Here is a 17,473-nt window from a genome sequence, read left to right as displayed (position 1 = left end):
CAATGATGATAAGGAAAAGAAGGCAATTTCTACTTCAACATTTGTATTTCCTCTTTCAACCAGACATGTACTTAGATTTTTTTCTCAGACATCTACAACTTTAGTTACCGACTCATGTAGCTGCTTTTAGCTATCATAGACTTCTCATCTCAGCTCTTTGGAATTATTGGTCAGCTCTTATCAGCTTTCAAGGTTGCCGGCTCTGGTGCGGCAGGTGCTCCTGCAGGGGAGCCAACCAAGAGTCCATTGACCTTGGCAGGACCAGACGATCCTGCAGCGGGACAGGGTCAGGAAATCCAGATAGACAGTACCACAAACAGGCAGTAACACTGTCACTGCAGAGCTGTACACAGACAGACAGTATCACAAACAGACAGTAAAACTGTCACTGCAGAGCTGTACACAGACAGACAGTACTACAAACAGGCAGTAACACTGTCACTGCAGAGCTGTACACAGATAGACAGTACTACAAACAGGCAGTAACACTGTCACTGCAGAGCTGTACTCAGACAGACAGTACCACAAACAGGCAGTAACACTGTTGCTGCAGAGCTATACACACATAGACAGGGACACACACAGGCAGTAACACTGTCACTGCAGAACTATACACAGATAGATAATACCACAAACAGGCAGTAACACTTCACTGCAGAGATATACACAGATAGACAGGCAGTAATACTGTTGCTGCAGTGCTATACACAGACAGACAGTACCACAAACAGGCAGTAACACTGTCACTGCAGAGCTGTACACAGATAGACAGTGCCACATACAGGCAGTAACACTGTGACTGCAGAATTATACACAGATAGACAGTACCACAAATAGGCAGTAACACTGTCATTGCAGTGCTATACACAGATAGCCGGTGTCCCTGCAGTGCTATACACAGATAGACAGTGTTACTGCAGTGCTATACACAGATAGACAGTGTTACTGCAGTGCTATACACAGATAGTTGGTGTCACTGCAGTGCTATACACAGATAGACGGTGTTACTGCAGTGCTATACACAGATAGACAGTGTTACTGCAGTGCTATACACAGATAGACGGTGTCACTGCAGTGCTATACACAGATAGACAGTGTCACTGCAGTGCTATACACAGATAGACAGTGTCACTGCAGTGCTATACACAGATAGACAGTGTCACTGCAGTGCTATACACAGATAGACAGTGTTACTGCAGTGCTATACACAGATAGACAGCGTCACTGCAGTGCTATACACAGATAGACAGTGTTACTGCAGTGCTATACACAGATAGACAGTGTTACTGCAGTGCTGTACACAGATAGACAGTGTTACTGCAGTGCTGTACACAGATAGACAGCGTTACTGCAGTGCTATACACAGATAGACAGTGTCACTGCAGTGCTATGCACGGATAGACGGTGTTACTGCAGTGCTATACACAGATAGACAGTGTTACTGCAGTGCTATACACAGATAGACAGTGTTACTGCAGTGCTATACACAGATAGACAGTGTTACTGCAGTGCTATACACAGATAGACAGTGTTACTGCAGTGCTATACACAGATAGACGGTGTCACTGCAGTGCTATACACAGATAGACAGCGTTACTGCAGTGCTGTACACAGATAGACAGCGTTACTGCAGTGCTATACACAGACGGTGTTACTGCAGTGCTATACACAGATAGACAGTGTTACTGCAGTGCTATACACAGATAGACAGCGTTACTGCAGTGCTATATACAGACGGTGTTACTGCAGTGCTATGCACAGATAGACGGTGTTACTGCAGTGCTATACACAGATAGACAGTGTTACTGCAGTGCTATATACAGATAGACAGTGTTACTGCAGTGCTATACACAGACAGTGTTACTGCAGTGCTATATACAGATAGACAGTGTTACTGCAGTGCTATGCACAGATAGACGGTGTTACTGCAGTGCTATACACAGACAGTGTTACTGCAGTGCTATACACAGATAGACAGTGTTACTGCAGTGCTATACACAGACAGTGTTACTGCAGTGCTATACACAGACAGTGTTACTGCAGTGCTATACACAGATAGACAGTGTTACTGCAGTGCTATACACAGACAGTGTTACTGCAGTGCTATACACAGATAGACAGTGTTACTGCAGTGCTATACACAGATAGACAGCGTTACTGCAGTGCTATACACAGACGGTGTTACTGCAGTGCTATGCACAGATAGACAGTGTTACTGCAGTGCTATACACAGATAGACGGTGTTACTGCAGTGCTATACACAGATAGACAGTGTCACTGCAGTGCTATACACAGATAGACGGTGTCACTGCAGTGCTATACACAGATAGACAGTGTTACTGCAGTGCTATACACAGATAGACAGCGTTACTGCAGTGCTATACACAGATAGACGGTGTTACTGCAGTGCTATACACAGATAGACAGTGTTACTGCAGTGCTATATACAGATAGACAGTGTTACTGCAGTGCTATACACAGATAGACAGTGTTACTGCAGTGCTATACACAGATAGACAGTGTTACTGCAGTGCTATACACAGACGGTGTTACTGCAGTGCTATGCACAGATAGACGGTGTTACTGCAGTGCTATACACAGATAGACAGTGTTACTGCAGTGCTATACACAGATAGACAGTGTTACTGCAGTGCTATACACAGATAGACAGTGTCACTGCAGTGCTATATACAGATAGACAGTGTTACTGCAGTGCTATACACAGATAGACAGTGTTACTGCAGTGCTATACACAGATAGACAGTGTTACTGCAGTGCTATACACAGATAGACGGTGTTACTGCAGTGCTATACACAGACAGTGTTACTGCAGTGCTATACACAGACGGTGTTACTGCAGTGCTATGCACAGATAGACGGTGTTACTGCAGTGCTATACACAGATAGACAGTGTTACTGCAGTGCTATACACAGATAGACAGTGTTACTGCAGTGCTATATACAGATAGACAGTGTTACTGCAGTGCTATACACAGATAGACAGTGTTACTGCAGTGCTGTACACAGATAGACAGTGTTACTGCAGTGCTATATACAGATAGACAGTGTTACTGCAGTGCTATACACAGATAGACAGTGTTACTGCAGTGCTATACACAGATAGACAGTGTTACTGCAGTGCTATACACAGATAGACAGTGTTACTGCAGTGCTATACACAGATAGACAGTGTTACTGCAGTGCTATACACAGATAGACAGTGTTACTGCAGTGCTATACACAGATAGACAGTGTTACTGCAGTGCTATACACAGATAGACAGTGTCACTGCAGTGCTATACACAGATAGACGGTGTCACTGCAGTGCTATACACAGATAGACGGTGTTACTGCAGTGCTATACACAGATAGACAGTGTCACTGCAGTGCTATACACAGATAGACAGTGTTACTGCAGTGCTATACACAGATAGACAGTGTTACTGCAGTGCTATATACAGATAGACGGTGTCACTGCAGTGCTATACACAGATAGACGGTGTCACTGCAGTGTTATACACAGATAGACGGCATTACTGCAGTGCTATACAAAGATAGACGGTGTTACTGCAGTGTTATACAGAGATAGACGGTGTTACTGCAGTACTGTAAACAGACAGACTCCTGCAGCGATTTCCTGGAGCTGAGGTGATTGGCCTCCTATCTTCCTTAGTGTTAGGTATTGTTCCAAACAGTGAAATCGTCCCCCTAATTCCCATTGACTCTAGTTTTGCTTCTTGATGCCACACTTGGTCAAATGCTGCCTTGATGTCAAGGCCAGTCACTCATCTCACCTCTTGTGTTCAGCTCTTTTGTTCAAGTTTGAACCAAGGCTGCAATGATGTCTGGAACCAAGAGGCCCTGGCAGAACCCAAACTGGCCATTGGTGAACAGGTTATTGCTGATGATTGAAAATAAACTGATCAACTGGGTGTTAGCCAGATTGGATTTGTCTTGCTTATTTTGAGCTGGACATAACTGGGCAATTTTCCACATTGTTGGGAAGATACCAATGTTGCAGTTGTACTGAAACAGGTTGGTTAGGGGTGTGCCTACTTCTGGAGCACAAGTCTTGCCAGGGCCTATAGCCGTTGCTGGAGCCCATGCATTCAGCCAAATATCCATATCCATAGAATTCCTATAATGCAGAAGGAGGCCATTAAACCCATCGAGTCTGCACTGACTTCCTGAAAGAACATCTTGCCCAGGGCCACCCACACACACACACACTCCAACGTATCACCATAACCCTGTGCATTTACCATGGCTAATGCACCTAACCTGCACATCTTTGGACTATGAGAGGACACCGGAGCACCAAGAAGAAAACCCACACAGACACAGGGTGAACGTGCAGACTCCACACAGACAGGTACCCAAGGTTGGAATCGAACCTGCCGCTGTGAGGCAGCAATGCTAACCACTGTGCCTTTATTACCCAAAAGTCTATTGACCTCTGTCCTGAATATACTCAACAACTGAGCATCCCCAGCTCTCGGGTGGAGAATTCTAAAGATTCACAACCTTTTCAATAAAGAAAGCTCTCCTCATCTCTGTCCTAAATGGCTGGCCCTTATTCTGCAACACAGAAAAACTGTCATTACAGTATCATACATATGTAATGTTGCACACAGACAGTAAAACTGTCATTACAGTACCATACATATGTAATGCTGCATACAAACAGTAATACTGTGCTATGACAGTGCCACATACAAGGCTGGGACATGACATTATAGTACCAGCAGAGGCTGGGCAGTAGCACCATATCATTTGTGTCATCATCTTTACGTTGCATGCAAATTAAATGATCGCTGCACCTTTGACCAGAACCCTTTTTGAATGGAGTGTACGCTGGAATGTTCCTCACTAACTTCATTAACTCTTTGGCTCAGGGTGACATTGGAGGGTTGAAACTTCTCCAGAGGAGGTGGTCAAGCTTCCTGAAGGCTTCTCTGGTGTGCAGTGATCCATCAAGCAAGCTTTACTTTGATGTGGTTCAGGATGTGTTCATGTTGCAACAAGACCCTGATGACTGGACCACTACAATGTTTTACGCAGTATTCACCTCACAGTGGTAAGCTAAAAAATGAATTCACATCCTGCCCTAAAAAAATGTGGTTTATAAATTCACACAGATACTGATGAAGTCCTCGGTGTCAAAGCAGTGCTTAATAATAATAATCTAAAGTGCATCTAAATCAAAATTCAGTGGGAAATTTGAAATAATAGGACCTCAAATTGAAAGAGAAAAAGTATAAAACTTGTCCGCACAAAAAGTATGGACAGATAATAGAAAGAAGCATACAGAGAAATATTCACATGTGCACAGGTGAACGAGGGCTTACAGAGGGCATGCGGCTAAAGAAGAAGGCACACGAATGCACAGAAATATCAGTAAGGAGTCTTACAACACCAGGTTAAAGTCCAACAGGTTTATTTGGTAGCAAATGCCACTAGCTTTCGGAGCGCTGCTCCTTCGTCAGGTGAGTGGGGGTTCTGCTCATACACAGCAAACAGGGCATATAAAGACACAAACTCAATTTACAGAATAATGAATAATGATTGGAATGCGAGTCTTTACAGCTAATCAAGTCTGAAAGGTACAGACAATGTGAGTGGATGGAGCATGAGCACAGGTTAAAGAGATGTGTATTGTCTCCAGACAGGACAGCCAGTGAGACTTTGCAAGTCCAGGCAAGTTGTGGGAGTTACAGATAGTGTGACATGAACCCAAGATCCCGGTTGAGGCCGTCCTCATGTGTGCGAAACCTGGCTATCAGTCTCTGCTCAGCGACTCTGCGCTGTCGTGTGTTGTGAAGGCCGCCTTGGAGAATGCTTACCCGAATATCAGAGGCCGAATGCCCGTGACCCGTGTTGATGCCGTAGCTTCCCCGCTCCGCGGAAGTACTGGACGACGAAGGGTACTCTGTCCACCGTGTCCCGTGTTTGTCTTCTGAGGAGGTCGGTGCGGTTTTCCGCTGTGGCGTGTCGGAACTGTCGATCGATGAGTCGAGCGCCATATCCTGTTCTTATGAGGGCATCTTTCAGCATCTGGAGGTGTCTGTTGCGATCCTCCTCATCCGAGCAGATCCTGTGTATACGGAGGGCTTGTCCGTAGGGGATGGCTTCTTTAACGTGTTTAGGGTGGAAGCTGGAGAAGTGGAGCATCATGAGGTTATCCGTGGGCTTGCGGTACAGTGAGGTGCTGAGGTGACCATCCTTAATGGAGATGCGTGTGTCCAAGAATGCAACCGATTCCGGAGAGTATTCCGGAGAATTCTTCCCCGGAGCGGAGAAGCTACGGCATCTCCTCCGGAGCCTTCAACATGTCATTGATGAAGACGAACATCTCGCCAAGGCCATCCCCACACCCCCACTTCTTGCCTTCAAACAACCGCACAACCTCAAACAGACCATTGTCCGCAGCAAACTACCCAGCCTTCAGGAGAACAGTGACCACGACACCACACAGCCTTGCCACAGCAACTGCTGCAAGATGTGCCGGATCATCGACACGGATGCCATCATCTCACGTGAGAACACCATCCACCAGGTACACGGTACATACTCTTGCAACTCGGCCAACATTGCCTACCTGATACGCTGCAGGAAAGGATGTCCCGAGGCATGGTACATTGGGGAAACCATGCAGACTCTACGACAACGGATGAATGAACACCACTCGACAATCACCAGGCAAGACTGTTCTCTTCCTGTTGGGGAGCACTTCAGCGGTCACGGGCATTCAGCCTCTGATATTCAGGTAAGCGTTCTCCAAGGCGGCCTTCACAACACACGACAGCGCAGAGTCGCTGAGCAGAAACTGATAGCCAGGTTCCGCACACATGAGGACGGCCTCAACCGGGATCTTGGGTTCATGTCACACTATCTGTAACTCCCATAACTTGCCTGGACTTGCAAAGTCTCACTGGCTGTCCTATCTGGAGACAATACACATCTCTTTAACCTGTGCTAATGCTCCCTCCACTCACATTGTCTGTACCTTTCAGACTTGAATTCCAATCGTTACTCATTATTCTGTAAGTTGAGTTTGTGTCTTTATATGCCCTGTTTGCTGTTTTTCCTGTTGGACTTTAACCTGGTGTTGTTAAACCTCTTGCTGTTTATGAACAGATCTCCCACTCACCTGACGAAGGAGCAGCGTTCCGAAAGCTAGTGGCGTTTGCTACCAAATAAACCTGTTGGACTTTAACCTGGTGTTGTTAGACTCATTACTGTGTTTACCCCAGTCCAATGCCGGCATCTCCACATCAGAAATATCAGTGCCAGTTTTAAGTGGAAGTGAGCGTTGGGCCTGGAGAGTGATTGTTAGGACCTCCCAAGAGGCCCTGGCCATTTGAACACCCACCTCATTTAAATAAAGTGATGGTGTCTGGCCAATGGGTGGAAGCAGGTTGTGTGATTAAAGACAGAGGCTGGCCCAGAAATGTCTGATAGGTTGGGGGGAACAGTGGATAATTTTGGTTGGGAGAAGGAAGACTGTGCTTTAGGACTCCCTGTGAGCCTGAAAGGTTCACTCCTGGTCTTCCTGTCTTGTCAGCAAATCTTTTGTAAAAACATTGGCTCTCTTCTGGACATATCACTCTTTCACATTGGCTGGTCCTGGCCTGCCCAGTACTGGATGTCAGACTCGACTATCCAGTGTTAAAATATAGTCAGGATGAGAATGATATCATCAGACTCCAACATTTGAATTTCAATGTAGTCCACGCCTGCCACATTCTTGGCCAGTGTGGATGTTAAAGTCAGGCCAATGAAGTGAGAGATCAGGTACAGCCTGGAGAGGTGAGAAGAATGTGCCAGAGATAGGATGATAACTGCATATAGACTGTGTATATATGGATGAGACATATTAGCATGTGTGTTTACATAATAAATTAACACATGTTCATGTAATATTTAAAACACAGTACCACAGGCAGAGCTACAAAGTAGCTAGCCTGACAGAGGGGGAGATGATGATGTGAGTGTAGGCAGACAGAGACGTTATTTTAATATAGAATATTTAATCTCACCCTCCAGAGTCATGGCTCCTTTGTAACATTTTGTTCCTGTGTTTTTTGTCAATGTTAGGAGTGAATCCGTGTCTGCGGTGTGTGTGTACAGCATCAAAAGCATCCATGAAGCCCTGGATGGACCGTATGAAGAATACAATTCGGACTGTTCTTCTTGGATTCAGTATAAAGGTCAAGTCCCATCGCCAAGACCTGGTGCTGTAAGAACACAAATGCATTGGATAAACGAATAAGCACAGGCTGCTCAGTTGTCCTGATGGACCAGCTAGTCAGCAAACAGGAAGACCACTAGTCTATAAATGGTATTGGTTCCTTTGGGTTAGGGAGGGGACAATTGGACCTGGATCGCAGCTGCATACGGTGAATATTGAGGCCCACATATTGATTCTTGAGGCACACCATTCATCACATCCTGCCAAGAGTACCTGCCCATTGTCACTACTCTCTGTCTCCTTTTGTTCAGTCAGCTTCCCAACCAAGTCAATTGTCTACAATTCCCTGACCTTCAAGTTTAACTCCCAGTCTCTTATAAAAATCTTTCTCAAATGCTTTCTGGATGTCCATATGATGATCATCATTGATATTCCACTACTTGAATCACCTCACATTGATCATATTCATCAGGCATGACCCACCCTTTACAGCACCATGCGGACTTTCTCTGATCCTTAATTATGGACTCGAAGAACCTCCCAACGTGTGAGACTAGCTGATCTGTAAGTTCCTGGATTCCTTCTTAAATAGCAGGTTAACATGTACAGTTTTACAATCTCAAGGAACAATTCCTGAATTGAGGGCACTTTGGAAGATTATAGTTAGGGGCAGCATTTTCTCTATTTGTTTTATGTAGGGGCCGATTTGTTTCAGTGCATGGGCTGTTTAATTTTTTTTGTGTGGCTCTGCATGTGCAGTCACCTTAAGGGGCTGATTGTGTGTAGCCTTTGCCACACTTTAGGGTTTCTGCGTGGTGTGTGCTTGTGCAGCTTAGTTAGGGCACAAGTAATCTTCTCGCCTACTTCCTTTAAAACTCTGGGCTGGAACCATTTGGTTCTGGTAACTTGCCACTCTTTCGTGGCATTATTATCTTCATTACTACTGTTTTGCTGACATTAATTTTGTTAAGTCCCTGTCCCTGATTTAGCCGAAGTTTCTTTGGGATGTCTGGCACACTATCCTCCTCTATACAGGCAACAGACTCTCACATGAGTAGAAATGCACTCACATATAAAGAAGCTAGCAAACAGTGTCATATGGAATACAACAATACACGTAGATAACCACTCGTATGCTCATACATTTAGGCGCAAATATAACCTAGCAGGCATTCCGATACATGTGAGTACACGTGTGTGCATACATGGGTAAGTATATACCTATTTGCGCGTGGGTTAAGTGGTCTATTCAGGCACACAAAGAGATCAACAAGCATACTTAAATGGTGTCTGTATTTCCACAATGCCACAGCCAGCCATCTAAACCACACATTGGGCGTAATCTTACCAGCCGTTTACGCCACGCTCCTGCTGCAGTGAGGTTGGAGAATTTGGCGGCCAGCCAAATCTCCGTGCACTGCAACAGGGTGGGAAAATCCCACCGGTGTGAAGGGTGGTAAGATTCCGGCCATAATCAATGAAGCCTTTTGGCTATTAGGACCAAGCTGGAGAAAGAGCAGAGGTGTAACATTGAAAACCCTGAATCCTGACCCTTGTCCATTGTTTTCCCTTGTTACAGTGTATCACTAACTGGCATAAGAACCATTCATTTGAAAGCTCGCTGCTTTTGCCCGATGCTGTGCTGAGCTTTAGCCGAAGCCATCCTCTTGTGCACCAAGCTGTCCACCCAGTCAACAATCAACCGGGGCTGGTGTCCAGAAATGCACAGTATTCCGAGGTCATCGCACTGCCAGTGAACTCTTTGGATGGAACTTATGATGTTCTCTTCCTAGGAACAAGTGAGTCCATCCAGCTCTCCTTTGAGACAGATTTCCTGATGATTGTTCCATGTATCAGTTGGGGTGACGGCCAGTGCAGATTGGGATTTTCAACCAAAGAGCAAAGAGGGCTAAGGATACAAGTTAGGATACTGTGGTGCCCGAGCATGTTCTGCTGTTCCTTCTTGTGTCGCCCCATAATAATATCACCTCAAAGTGATTTTCCTACGAATCAGGATTGTTGTCACCATAGGTATTGGACTGAGTATAACAGTAACACGAAAGTTGTTAGCACTTTCACTGTCACAGTAAAAGCATTCATGAATATGTATCTGATTGGTAAATAGCTTCCAGCTCTTTGAAATGTATTATAACCCAGCTAACTAGTAGTTTTGGTGACTAGTGAAAATTCTATGCCTTGTCATTGTCATTGGCATCCTGCATGTGCCAATTATCCAACCTGAACTCCCAGGTCAGCACCAGGGTCACCCAGGTGCCGTATAGAGATGATCCAAACTAGACAGACAGCGGGAGCTCCAGCCCGAACCAGCCATAATTCTGTGGTTCCAGCCACCATGAGGAAGCTCTGTTTCCCTGCATATGCCCTCAATCCACAGTTGTGCAGCACCATCTCGTTCTACATTGGCTGGGAAAAAATATTCTTGAGGAAGATTTAAAATAAAAGATCACCACCCTCTGAGGGTCAGGGGGTAAGTGATATAGTATTGAATCGCCAGACACGACTGATCAGCAGCCTGGGTTGAGGTAGCTGATCTCAGTTGAAATGGCTGTAGGGTTCAGGGATAGGAGATAGAGAGGGAGAAAGCTGCCATTTTGTAATGTCCAGGAGCGAAAGGATTAAGTAAGGGGATCTTAAAAAAATTATTCATTCATGGGATGTTGGGGTCACTGGCGAGGTTGGCATTATTTATGCTCATCCCTAATTGCCTTTGAGAAGATGGTAGTGATCTGCCTTCTTGAACTGCATCAATCCATATGATGTAGGTATACCCACAGTGCTGTTAGGGTGAGAATTCCAAAAGTTTGACCCAGCAACAGTGAAAGAGCACTGATATATTTCCAAGTCAGGATGGTGTGTGGCTTGCGGGAAAAACTCCATGTGGTGGTGTTCCCATGTATCTGCTTCTAGATGGTAGAGGTCGTGGGTTTGGGAGGTGCTGTCCAAGGAGCCTTGGTGAGTTCCTGCAGTGCGTCTGGTAGATCATAGAGAAGGTCTGCACCACATTTTGGGATCTGTCACCTGGCTTTGGAAAATTGGTATATTGAGGTGTGCTGAGAAACTTGTTTATGCTTAAAAAGGGGGAAGAAAATGACATTTTATGAAAGCAACCAAAATAAATTGCTAAATATTTGCAAATAAACTAGGTAAAATTGACAGATGCTGCAAATTTGCAGACACCATGGAAGGTGACTGTGGACAATATGCAGATGAGAGTGAGAAGAAAACCAAGGATTGATACTTGCAGGGCTCCCAAGTGAATAGTGCCAGATTCGGAATTGATGGAATTTCTTGCTATGATCAGATAGGTCTGAGTGGACACAAGTGTGCTCAGTCTTGAGCTGCACATTGGAGGAGAGCCTTTGGAGTAAGACTGTTTGAGGTTGAGTAGTATTGTTGCAGTGCCTATATGACGTTTCTTCAACCCTCTGGCTTTGTTCTATCGATTGCATAAACCACCCCCTCTTTATCATTGGCAGGTGATGGGCGTTTGCACAAAGCTGTATTGATTGGTTCCAGCAGTCACATCATTGAAGAGAAGAAGTTATTCAAAAATTCTCAGCCCATTCAGAATCTTGAACACTATCAGGTATGAAAACAGCCAAGAGTCCCTGTTTCTGAAGGTGCGAGAAGGAAACCCATTTATCCATAGAACGTACAGTTAAGAAACAGTCCATTCAACCCAACTAGTGCACAGCTACACTTATCTTCCACTCACGCCTCCTATTCCTCCCTGTATGAGCATAAGAAATACATCTATACTATTCTCCTCTGATACCGGCTTTTCATCATTTTAAAGACGTCTATTTGATCTCCCCTCAGCCTTCTCTTTTCAAGAAACAAGTTGTCCAGTCTCTTCATCCTTTCCTGAGAGGTATAACTTCACATTTCTGGTGTTAACCTTGTTCCTTTTTCTTTGCACACTTCCTACTGCCTCTACATCCCTCCTGTAAAATGGTGATCAGAATTACACATAGTACACAATATGCGGTCCAAAACAAGTTGATTTGATTCAACACAAGTTGATTTGATTTGATTTATTATTGTCACATGTATTAACATACAGTGAAAAGTATTGTTTCCTGCGCGCTATACAGACAAAGCATACCGTTCATAGAGAAGGAAATGAGAGAGTGCAGAATGTAGTGTTACAGTCATAACTAGGGTGTAGAGAAAGATCAACTTAATGCAAGGTAAGTCTGACCCCAGTGAGGACCATAGCCTTATTTTCAACAGATGTGCAACTCCACAGGGTAATTTGGAAACCAAATTCAAAAGTCTGACAGCAGCAGGGAAGAAGCTGTTCTTGAGTTAGTTGGTACGTGACCTCAGACTTCTGTATCTTTTTCCTGACGGAAGAAGGTGAAAGAGAGAATGTCCGGGGTGTGTAGGGTCCTTAATTATGCTGGCTGCATTGCCAAGGCAGCAGGAAGTGGACAGAATCAATGGATGGGAGGCTGGTTTGCGTGATGGATTGGGTACATTCACGACCTTTTGTAGTTCCTTGTGGTCTTGGGCAGAGCAGGAGCCATACCAAGCTGTGATACAGCCAGAAAGAATGCTTTCTATGGTGCATCTGTAAACGTTGCTGAGAGTCGTAACTGACAGGCCAATTTCCTTAGTCTTCTGAGAAAGTAGAGGTGTTGGTGGGCTTTCTTAACTATAGTGTCGGCATGGGGGGACCAGGACAGGTTGTTGGTGATCTGGACACCTAAAAACCTGAAGCTCTCGACCCTTTCCACCTTGTCCCTGTTGATGTAGACAGGGGCATGTTCTCCTTTATGCTTCCTGAGGTCGATGACATTCTCCTTCGTTTTGTTGACTTTGAGGGAGAGATTATTTTTGCCGCACCAGTTCACCAGATTCTCTATCTCATTCCTGTACTCTGTCTCGTCATTGTTTGAGATCCGACCCACTACGGTTTTCAAGTAAACTTGAAAATCGAATTGGAGGGGAATTTGGTCACACAGTCATAGGTGTATAAGGAGTATAGTAGGGGGCTGAGAACACAGCCTTGTGGGGCATCAGTGTTGAGGATGATCGTGGAGGAGGTGTTGTTGTCTATCCTTACTGATTGTGGTCTGTGAATTAGGAAGTTCAGGATCGGGTGCACGGAGGGAGAATTTAGCATGGCCAATGCACCTAACCATCCCTAATTATCGCCCCTAATTAGGTGTTGCCTTAAATTGAGTGAAATCCTGGAGTGGGACTTAATTTATCTCAAATCTGCTGGTTCATTGTTCAAAGAAAATTAAGTAACCGCAGACTTATTTAACGCCCCAATTATCTCCCCTTCATGTCACAAGAAAAGCTGTTTGTAACTCTTCCTCTTCCTTCCCTTTCTGTGAAAAACTCAAACTCTGCTGTGTTCTTCCTTGAACTGAAGATTAAAATGTGTCCTTTATATTATACCCACTTGCTGATATAAAGGACTAAATGTAGAATGTGGCCGTTTCCACGCAATTAGATGATGTGGCGATCAGCTGTGTTCAAACGCGCGAGAGATGATTTGCAATCATTCTGAAGAATAATCCTTAGCAGATGCTGAAAGGTCGGATCTCTTTGTTGTAATTACTGGAAATTTTCGCCTGCCTTATGTTCAAATTTTACTGTCAGTAAAATAAATTTGAATGAAACACTGGGAGTTACCCTGTGGAGTTGCACATCTGTTGAAAATAAGGCTATGTTCCTCACTGGGATCAGTTCAATGCTTGTACTATTTGGTCGCCTTCATCCTTGGACCAAAGTGGGTTAAGACAGCAGCCCCCCCCCCCCCCCCCACCCCCCGCCATATCCATGTGACCTGTCATCTGGAAGAAGAATATTAGGTGCATGGCAACACCAGCTCCTCTGGGTTCCCATCCAAGTCACAAACCATTCCTGCTTGGCCACCGTTCTTTCATTGTCACTGGGTCAAAATTCTGGAACTCACACCTCAACAGCCCTGTGGGAGTGCCTTCACCGTGTGCCCTGCAGTGATTCAAGAGGAAGGACCGCTACCAGCTTCCAAATGCCAATTAGGAGCATGCTACCCATATTGCAAAAACACAAGCTAAAAATCCAGGGCGGCACGGTGGTATAGTGGTTAGCACTGCTGCCTCACAACACCAGGGACCCAGGTTCCATTCTGGCCTTGGATGTCTGCCTGTATGGAATTTGCACGTTCTCCCCGTGTCTGCGTGGATTTCCTCCGGATCTTCTGGTTTCCTCCCACAGACCAAAGATGTGCGAGTTAGGTGGATTGGCCGTGCTAAATTGCCCCGTAGAGGAATTAGCAGGGTAAATATGTGGGGTTAACGGGATAGGGTCTGAGTGGGATTGTTGTTGCTGCATGCTTGACGGACCAAATGGCTTCCTTCTGTACTGTAGGGATTCTAGGATTGTTTGATTAGGCACACTACAATGGTTGGGGTGGAAGGGAAAGAATCTATTCAGGATCTCTGCTGCTGATTACTGTCGAATAGACATAGCTTGAGGACAAGAGCACGTTTGCCTGGGATGCCATTCTGTGGGTGGAAAGGCCACTGAAACTCATGGACCATGTTCACACAGTAAGAACATCTGGACTGCCTGTGGAATTGTGCCACAGTGGGGCACCAACATTAGGACAAACAGGGTAAGAACTGAGAGTGAAAGACCAGATACCACTGTAAAAGTACAAAGTACATATTGACTTGTAAACAGCTACCTGGGTTCTTTTTATCCCTCATCCAGGGGTTTCTGTACATTGGCTCTCCCACTGAAGTTCTTCAAGTTGTGATGGCAGATTGTGAACAATACAAGACCTGTTATGACTGTATCTTTGCCCGGGATCCCCACTGTGGCTGGAGTAAGCTCGCATCTCGATGCAAATTATACGAGAACCATTTTTCAAACAGGTAAGAATGAGCCAGTCAGCCATGCACTCTCACCCAGGATGGAAGGGAAAAGAATCTAAAGCAAGCCCCTTGTTGCACTGTCAGGATTCTATAATTCTATGAAAATGAACAACAAGGGAGTGATGAATTGTCAGTAACAATTAATTGTGCCTCTATTCAGACAGATTCAATCAGCCCCATATATAAGAGGAGGCATGGAGGTTGTGGGTGAGGCCAAAGAAGCTGGCAAGGCTGGCGATGCAAAGGTCTTGTCTAACTTAACGCAGGACCTTGTTAATTTTTTTTTAGCTTTGTTTCCTGTCTAGTAACTGGCAACATGGCCTCCACTGGCTGGCAGGTGGGATGGCAAACCAACAGCAGGAGGCCGGACCATTGAGATCAATGGGATGACCCGGAGAAAGGCCAGTGATCAGGGGGAGAGCTGACGGGGAGTTAGAGAGTGGCTCATTATCTGGGAAGTGGCCATGTGAGAAAAAACTTTTTCACACAATGGCCAGAACTCTACCACCTCACCCGTCACGGAATCGGAGCGGGCGAGGGTCTGACAATAGAAATCTCCCTTGACCGCGAGTGGGAATTTTCGGTCTCGCCTGAGCAAGGCTGTAAAATCCTGTCCATTGAGTGGTTTGGATCCAGAATGCACTGCTTGGAAGTGTGCTGGAGGCAGATTCAATTGAAATGTTCAAGAGGGACTCAGATGATTATTTGAATAAAAACAATGTGCAGGAGTATGGGGGAAAGAGCCTGGGGAAATGGCACTAAGTCATGATGCTCTTTTGAAGAGCCAGTGCAGACATGAGGCAACCAGGCAATGAAGTGACCAGCAGAAGGCCTATTCCTGGGATCCATCCTGGGGGGTGAAGGTCTCATCTGTTTGCTGAGCAGCATGACGGGGGAAGCAATGGCTGCTGTGGGAAACGCACACACTGGCAGCCTCAGCTCACAGTTACCCAGGTCACAAGTAAGCAATGGCAGGAGGGACATCGCAGGGTGGGATTTGCAGACGTTGGATCGGGAGTGCAAGGACAGAGGGTGGCTCTCATGCGAACCCCCCCACATCCTGCACTCCTCCTGCCGCCCCCCCCCCCCCACATTCCACAACCCCTCCGCCCCCCACATCCCACACACTCCCGCCCCCCCGACATCCCCCCCCCAATCCCACCCCCCCCGCCCCCTCCCACATCTCACACCCCCACCCTCCCCGCACATCTCACAGCCCCCCCCCCCCCCCCCCACATCTCACATCCCCCGCCCCCCCCCACATTCCACAACCCCTACGCCCCCCACATCCCACACCCCCCCTGCCTCCCCCCACATTCCACAACACCTCCGCCTCCCACATCCCACACCACTGCCACCCCCCACAAACCACATCCCCGCCCCCCACATCCCACAACCCCACATCCCACAAACCCCCGACCCCCCAAATCCCACACCCCCCGCCCCCACAACCCACACCCACCGCCCCGACATCCACCGCCCCCCACATCCCACAACCGCCCACACCCCCCCCAGCACCCCCACACCCCCCCAGCACCCCACACCCCCCTCCGGCACCCCCACACCCCCCCCCGGCAACCCCACACCCCCCCCGGCACCCCCACACCCCCCCCGGCACCCCCACACACCGCCCGGCACCCCCACACGCCCCCCCCCGGCACCCCCACACCCCCGGCCACCCCCACACCCCCGGCCACCCCCACACCCCCACACCCCCGGCACCCCCACAACCCCCGCCACCCCACACCCCCCCCAATCCCAAAACCCTCCCCGCACCCCCCATCCCATAACCCCCCGCCCCCCATCCCACAAACCCCCGCCCCCCCAACCCACAAACCCCGCACCCCCCCACATCCCCCCCCGGCCCCCCCACATCCCCCCCCGCCCCCCCCACATCCCCCCCCGCCCCCCCCCACATCCCCCCCCGCCCCCCCCACATCCCCCCCCGCCCCCCCCACATCCCCCCCCGCCCCCCCCCACATCCCCCCCCCGCCCCCCCCACATCCCCCCCGCCCCCCCACCCCCCCCACATCCCCCCCCGCCCCCTCCCACATCCACCCCCGCCCGCCCCCCCCGCCGCCCGCCCCCCCCACATTCCCCCCGCCGCCCCCCCCACATTCCCCCCGCCGCCCCCCCCACATTCCCCCCTGCCGCCCCCCCCCACATCCCCCCCCCGCCCCCCCCACATCCCCCCCCCACTGCCCCCCCCGACATCACCCCCCACATCCCCCCCGCCCCCCCCACATCCCCTCCCACATCCCCCCATCCCCCCCGCCCCCCCCATCCCCCACACCCCCCCCACATTCCCCCCCGCCCCCCCAACATCCCCCCCACATCCCCCCCCCGACATCCCCCCCCACATCACCCCCGCCCCCCCCACATCACC

At 47.9% G+C, this 17,473-nt stretch overlaps 1 protein-coding gene across 1 annotated transcript in view; it reads left to right on the top strand.

Annotated features, from left to right (window-relative positions):
* LOC144505212 (semaphorin-4B-like) overlaps nt 1–17,473 on the top strand; it is a 132,843-nt gene that overhangs the window by 107,869 nt on the left and 7,501 nt on the right. The window contains exons 8-12 of the mRNA XM_078231196.1: nt 4,896–5,077; nt 8,098–8,239; nt 9,771–9,990; nt 11,689–11,798; nt 14,924–15,087. Coding sequence (XP_078087322.1) covers nt 4,896–5,077; nt 8,098–8,239; nt 9,771–9,990; nt 11,689–11,798; nt 14,924–15,087 — 818 coding nt within the window. The remainder of the gene's footprint in view (nt 1–4,895; nt 5,078–8,097; nt 8,240–9,770; nt 9,991–11,688; nt 11,799–14,923; nt 15,088–17,473) is intronic.

The sequence above is a fragment of the Mustelus asterias genome, chromosome 16, assembly GCF_964213995.1.
Source record: "Mustelus asterias chromosome 16, sMusAst1.hap1.1, whole genome shotgun sequence".
In the NCBI taxonomy this organism is placed as follows: Eukaryota; Metazoa; Chordata; class Chondrichthyes; order Carcharhiniformes; family Triakidae; genus Mustelus; species Mustelus asterias.
Note: the sequence above shows the minus strand (reverse complement) of the source record. Positions and strands in the feature narration are given on the sequence as shown.